The sequence below is a fragment of the Antedon bifida genome, chromosome 5 (genome assembly GCF_963402885.1).
Source record: "Antedon bifida chromosome 5, ecAntBifi1.1, whole genome shotgun sequence".
Taxonomy (NCBI): Eukaryota; Metazoa; Echinodermata; class Crinoidea; order Comatulida; family Antedonidae; genus Antedon; species Antedon bifida.
The window spans coordinates 886,531-893,222 of NC_136230.1; the positions used below are offsets into that span (position 1 = coordinate 886,531).

The 6,692-nt window shown below is 32.9% G+C and overlaps 1 protein-coding gene across 3 annotated transcripts; it reads right to left on the reverse strand.

Annotated features, from left to right (window-relative positions):
• Positions 1–330: 330 nt before the first annotated feature.
• LOC144842074 (P2R1A-PPP2R2A-interacting phosphatase regulator 1-like) lies at positions 331–6,471 on the reverse strand. 3 transcript variants are annotated; one of them, XM_078698435.1, is made up of 9 exons: positions 6,418–6,471; positions 5,378–5,556; positions 4,677–4,764; positions 4,237–4,328; positions 4,056–4,107; positions 3,657–3,785; positions 3,007–3,145; positions 2,637–2,715; positions 331–2,468 (listed from the first exon to the last, which is right to left on the reverse strand). In XM_078698435.1, the coding sequence occupies exons 2-9, from the start codon at positions 5,536–5,538 to the stop codon at positions 2,297–2,299; spliced, it is 912 nt and encodes a 303-aa protein (XP_078554561.1). In that variant the 5' UTR covers positions 5,539–5,556; positions 6,418–6,471; the 3' UTR covers positions 331–2,296. The 3 variants fall into 3 exon arrangements, with proteins under 3 accessions (XP_078554561.1, XP_078554562.1, XP_078554560.1); XM_078698436.1 differs by having other exon boundaries at positions 5,378–5,543; positions 6,418–6,468; XM_078698434.1 differs by having other exon boundaries at positions 5,378–5,559; positions 6,371–6,465.
• Positions 6,472–6,692: the final 221 nt, after the last annotated feature.

Sequence of the window (6,692 nt, forward strand, 5' to 3'; positions counted from 1 at the left end):
CTTTCTCTGCACCTTTTGTAATATGAAATATACACACAGCTTTATCTTATAAAAGATAGGCGTTTACTTGCCGGATCGAAGTTCTTGTATGGGTGGTCAAACAAAACGTTAACTTCTCAACAACAATTTGAACCATACAGTAAACATTATTTGGATAGCTTGACAATGAAACACAACAAGTATCTTTACTACCAGGATCGAACCAACCTCCAAAACGGTGATCATAGAAGATTAATTAAAAAAAACAATCATGAGGTGTGACTCCGTGATTAAATAAAGTTTAAACTAAACTAAAGACACAAGAAAGTAATCAAGAAAATAGAATTATTAAGATGATATTCTTTATTCAATAGGCCTAGTTGTTTTACAATGACGAAAGCAGAATCTTTAGCAATAGCTTACTATTTTTATATTTAACTATAGCAATATAGGAAAGTGCCTTGATCTGTCCTTTGTGAAGCACATAGCGATAATTTTGTAAATAAATCAATGTGGAACGGATGAATAGAAAGCAGATTTTCCACTAGGCAAATTTGTTGGCGCGAATCGAAAGCGGCAGCTTATACGCATGCGTATTCATGTTTTCATCTTCCACATCCCTCTCTATGCATGCGTAATAGCTGACGCTTTCGACTCGCGCAAACAAATTCGCATAGTGAAAAATCGGCCTTAGTCATTTCAACCGTTTGCTGCGGCTGCATTACCCTCACATTCATTATTTGTTACTCCATACTGCAATATAACCTTAGTTATAATCACAGTATTTCTGTTAGAAGCTGAAGAACAAACTAACACCGTATAGGTTGTTAGAGAAGTACAAAAATAACATCGTTAGATATAATAGTAAGGCACTGTACTAGACAGAAATATTTCAACAAAAATATGAAATAAATGATCACACTATCAATGTTACTAACTGTTTATGTAAAGTTGGTTTTATAAAACAAAATGCTTTTTAAGTGTCACCTGACAAATATCTAGAATATTAGTCACATCATGGACAAAAATAAGGTACAAAGGTACAAGTTATACCACGATTTATACAACGTGTCTTTTTGTGACGTCATCGACTAAATAAGCCTACACTTATGTGTATTTAAAACCAACAAATGCAATCATTCACCTAATAGATTTAGTGTATACTTTGAATACTATTTCGTGGCAAATAAAATTAAAGAAACGATCCCCATACAAAGTTTAGAGTAATAGATAATATTTTTCTATTCTACATCACAACTTTATAATACAAAAGCAATTACAAAATGTTAAACACAAAATCTTTACCTGTATAGCTTGAAAAAATACAAATATACAATATTTACAAACAGCTTTTGCACATGCCCTAATAACAGTGTTACCTTTACCTAAGTATTTATATCTTTTTAGGACCGAGAGTGAGGGGGTTATCAAATAAATGGCCCGATAAATATTTTCACAGACCAATCAAAATATAAAATGAACATCAAGATTGGTTTTGAGGAAATCTTTATAAAAAAATATTACTATATTCCAGTAAAATCTCCCATTTATGTACATCTTTATCTGTTTTGTGATCTAGTACATTGATATTTATATGTTCATATATAAATATCATATCAATTGTACATATATAACATAAAAATATCAAAGTACTAAATTGTTATGTGCATACGGATATTATTTGAAATGTCCTGGCGGTCTAATTTTTAGCAATGTTAGAATCACAAATAAGACAATGTAACCATTTTACAGATATTTTGAAATTAGAAATTTTGTAAGTGGGAGATGATACTGGATATCCCTAGTGACTTGTTTAAAATCCTACAAAAATATGGGAAAATATTTACGCATTTCTAGCACCTTTAATTCAAACAGTTACCGTAACATATCATCCAACTCTAGATTCGAAAACAGTTGCTTTATAAACAATAATCTTAATAATAAATAATTTTAATAATCAGTGTTAATATGGTATGAAAATGTAAATAGAAACCTCTTTGAAGGTTGACTATAGTTTTAATGGAAATTATACAATCTAATGTGCTTTTCTTCTTAAACTTTAAAGTATTACTTTACTAAGTTACTGAAACAAGTTGTTCATAGTCTCACCTTATGTAGGTAGATTGAAGATTGGTTCCAGTGTCACCAATATGTACTGTTTGCATTACATATTTGTACCTTAGTAATATTATTGGATTATTAATTTGTAATTATAGTTATTAATGTTATATAAGTATAGATATGGTTTAAAACAGAAGTTCCTCAATTTGAGGTCCAACCTTGAGGTCCAACATCAGGTAGGTTGTTACTCTCTGCTTCATACACCTGCATCCGAGATAGCGCTGAACGAAAAACATGATGATGATGGTTGTGTAGATATGCTAGAGGTGGTGACTATAGGTAGACGATCTGACGGGCTCGTATCCATCGACCTGGATGAGGGCACCAGACTGCTGGGTTGTCGTATATGATTACCTGCAACTTGTAAACTGAAAAAACAGGTAATTTTTTTAAATATATTTTTATTTTCCTACCGCAAATACATGCATATGCATTCTTTCACCTATCTTCCTGCCTCATTTGCATGCATATGTATGTTTTTACCCATCTTTCTACCCCATATGCATACATGTGTATGTTTTTACCTATCTCCCTACCTCATATGTGAATGCATGTGTGAATTTGGTGAGTACATAAAATGCTTCTTGGGTGGGCTTGCTTCGCCATCACTGTCAACTATCAAAAAGTAAAAGGAAATTGTGCTTATAATATACATATTCCAAGATATTCAGAATCATAGGCAAATTCTGTAACACAGTGTAACAAATGGGCACATGTGACGCCTGTAAATTTAGAGTTAGGTTAGGCCAATATTTCCAGGTTTCTGGGATTTCGTTGACCCTCTTAATTTGGTCATATTTTTTCATACTGTTTTAATACTAATGAGAAGGAAGAAATAATTGGTACATTGGAAAAAAAAGTTTAGAATTAATTTGAAAACGATTATTGTGAACAAAAAGTACATACGTTTTCTCTTGAAGTTTAAAGTTCCAGGGCGTAGGACTGGGCTCATACTGCGGGCACGAAAGACTTGGGTTGTTGGACTTGGTATTGGACTGGGTGATGACATGCCTGTACGATGCTGCATAGAGGGCGAGAAGCATTGCTACAACAAAATAAATATGAATGATCAGATAAATGAGGAGCTAAAACATGGAGAATATTGAAACAAAGAATTGTATGAAAAAGGAAGACAGGCTCTAAAAGGCAAACCTGTGCTACAGGAGCAGAGAATTAAAGAAATGTAATAAATGAGTCAATAAGAACAAAGAACACAAACACACACAGCCAAAACAAATGCAATTGTTAAAAATTAAATTGATACGAGAAATTAATCTATTTTTGGTAACATTGAAATGGCAGAAAGAAATATATAGCAGATTACACTTAGAATTACAAGTATGACATTCAACAGCTTTGCCATTAAAGCATGGTTCCACTAGGTACGTAACGCAAGCGAGTTGACCAATGAGAAGTAACTTTTTGAATAATCCATCGCTTGTGATTGGTCAAATCAAGTGCGTTGCTTTGCATAGCTAGTGGGAACCAAGCTTTAAAGAGAATGAGATAAAAAGCACAATTATACAGGGAATAAAATTAAAATAAAGAAAACCAACCTTTGGCATAATTCTAGTAGGAGATGGTGAGGAGCAGATAGACACCGATAGTGACGTAGCAATACTCAGTGGATCCGCAAAACTTTTTTTATGGTTTTGTTCATTTCGTAACGTTTTAATACTCTCATCCTTTAAAAAAATAAAACTACTAAATTATTATACAATCACATTTTATCAATGCATCATCTACAAAATGTCAACCTTGATTTGCAAATGTATTCATAGCCCTCTACAAAGTATTATTTCACTTCATGTTCCGTCACGTCCAGGACTTCGTTCCGAAAATAAACATTATAATGCTCGTTGAAAGCCGAAAATATTTTCATTAACCTCATCTGAACAGACAATATCTATCACCAACCAACTCATAAACATTTGGTATTTTCATACCAGACTTACCAAACACAATTCATTCCAAGACTGGCTCATATGAAATGCTGACTGCACCTCCCTTAAATAAACATGAAATAGTGTTAATAAAATATCATACATTTCATTCTTAAATTTTATTTATAATTTCATAATTTGAAAACCAGTCCAGTTGAAAATCATTCATTAATAATTTGTTAATATATTTTACCTTTCATGTTCGGTTTCACGTTGTGATACGTTGATGCTTTCTTCTTGTTTAATCTGATTAATTCTAGATGGAATCCTAATAGGCGCCGACGTCTTTAAAAAAAGAAAAGTGACAAGTTAGTTTTAATAATAATAATAATAACTGGTACTTGATATAGCGCATTATGCTGAAAGCCTTAATGCGGTTTACAAAGACAGAAAAATTTAGAAAAATTACAAATTAAAAAGGTGGGTTTTGAGGAGAGATTTGAAGACACCAGTTTTGACACTGTAAGTGTAACGCAATAGGTTTGTTATAGAGTATATGTATCTTGTTTGATATGATCATTTTCTGTGTGTTTTGTACTTTGGAATTTGTGGAAATGAAATAAAAAAAATGTTGAAAAAAAAGTTTGTTATAGAGTCACAAAATATTTATTTATAGCGAGTGAAGTTACTAACCGGTTTTGATGAATTTGGTGTTAAGTTGGCGCTAAATCTTCTCACTCTTCCTCTTGTAGGTGATGCTTGAAACACAATTGACTCCTCACTTTGAAAATAAACAAAAATTATAATAATTAAGCAATTATATTTTAACAACATACAAACGGTACGATTCTGGGTGATATTAAATTAAACTTGATAATTCTAAGAACTAGCCTAATGATCAGCTTCGGCTATATGGCCCACCCTCTCGTTAAATATTGTTGAAATAAAAAAAAAATTAATAAATGGATAGACCATTGAATATTCCTCAACGAATTGGCCAATCAGATACGCAAACTTAAAGACAAGCCTCTTAAGCTCTGTATACACTATCAAACTAGTTTGACAAATAAATTGTGATGTGCCCAAATATGGTAGTGATATGCTCAAATATTATTATTATTATTTATTCAGGCAAAAGATACATTTTACAAAATATAATACAAATCAAAAAATTAAACAAACACAACACAAAAGAAAATATAAAATCATAGTCACTAGCTGCCAGGAAAGCACAAAAGCAGCCTAAGCCAGTCACCAATTAGGTGTGTACCTCCATTAAATATTAAATATGGTGGTGATATGACATCATCATGTCCATATATGGACACATCACATTTGTTTGATAGTGTAGACAGGGTTTTACTTATCTCTATGTGAATTACTCAGTGTCTTACTTAATATTTGGCCCATTTATCATGGGAGCACTGTTTGACCTTCTTAGCAGTCCTTCCTCTTCAAAGTCATGAATGCTGGCTGCAGATCGCGCTCTGGTCTGGACAGGGTCAACCTCCATTCTGCTGCTACTCTCTTCAGAGCTGGTGTCAGTATCACCCATGCTTACTGCCTTGAAACACTTCTGTATAAAGATATAATATAATAGATAATGAGGCCTTCAAACAGCATATCACATAAGTAGACATACACACAGCAGTATTCCCACAAAATCATTCTATACTCGATGTGATGTTGAATGAATCCATTAATTATTGGCATCATAAAAATAATATGTTTTTTTCCAATAATATGACATGTCATATATGCTTTCATTTTCGATAAAAATACTTTTTTTAAAATGTAAGGATCATTATTAATATTATTTATAAAGAGGATTTTAACTAATTAATTTAGTATTATTATGTTATTAGTATTACTATGTCTAGTCACTCACAGGCTAGGCCAGCACGTCCCATTAAGCTAGCTAAGGGAGCCAATCCTACACTTTAAAGTAGGCCTACTAGGCCTAGTTAGGGCCAGGTCTAGGAGGCTTGCTAGGCTATGTCTATGACTATGTCAACAACAATTACAAGACATATGATTGGAAATCACAAATTATAATATAAATTTTTGGAAAAACCCGAAAAATAACTAGGCCTAGACCCTAGGCCAACTCAAACGTGGCATAGGCACACATATTATGTGGACACACGTTACGAATATTTTGTTATGGGCCTATGGCCTAGGCCCAGCTATGCATAGTTTTTAAGAAAACAAAACACGAGCAGCATGCACGACACTGGACTTTCCCGGTGCTACACAAACTGAGAAGCATGATGTTTAGTTAACTCTTCGGCCTATATGGGCCTAGCGAAACATGTAATATTCTCTTTAAAGGACGGATAATCTATAATAAAAGTCTATATGAGAATAAGGTGAATTGTTAACTATACCTTTCAGGGTGGGTAATGAGGAAAATTTCCGGAGATTATCTACAAACCTGATAATTTATGAAGTAAGTAAACTTCCCTCGCACAAAATGTATTTTGTGAGCGAGTTGTCCTTACCTGAGCATGCGCAGATTGATTTCTGTGGCTAATACTATATCTTTAATTTATTTTGTACTACAGAGCATGCATGCACGCGACACAATACTTCATTGTTTGTATGCCTATATATGTCAACAGTTGAGATTGAAATTATAGAATTTAATATCAATAATGTGTACATCCGGATGCTCAAATATTAAATCAGGATCAGGATAGTCTTCTTGGC

What these genes read in the sequence shown, in the direction of transcription:
- LOC144842074 (XM_078698435.1), bottom strand. Translation starts at nt 5,538, where the DNA reads ATGGGTGATACTGACACCAGCTCTGAAGAGAGTAGCAGCAGAATGGAG. An exon ending in ATAAATGGGCCAAATATTAA is followed by an intron (nt 4,765 to 5,377) that starts GTAAGACACTGA and finishes TTATTTTCAAAG; the next exon opens with TGAGGAGTCAATTGTGTTTC. An exon ending in CACCAAATTCATCAAAACCG is followed by an intron (nt 4,329 to 4,676) that starts GTTAGTAACTTC and finishes CTTTTTTTAAAG; the next exon opens with ACGTCGGCGCCTATTAGGAT.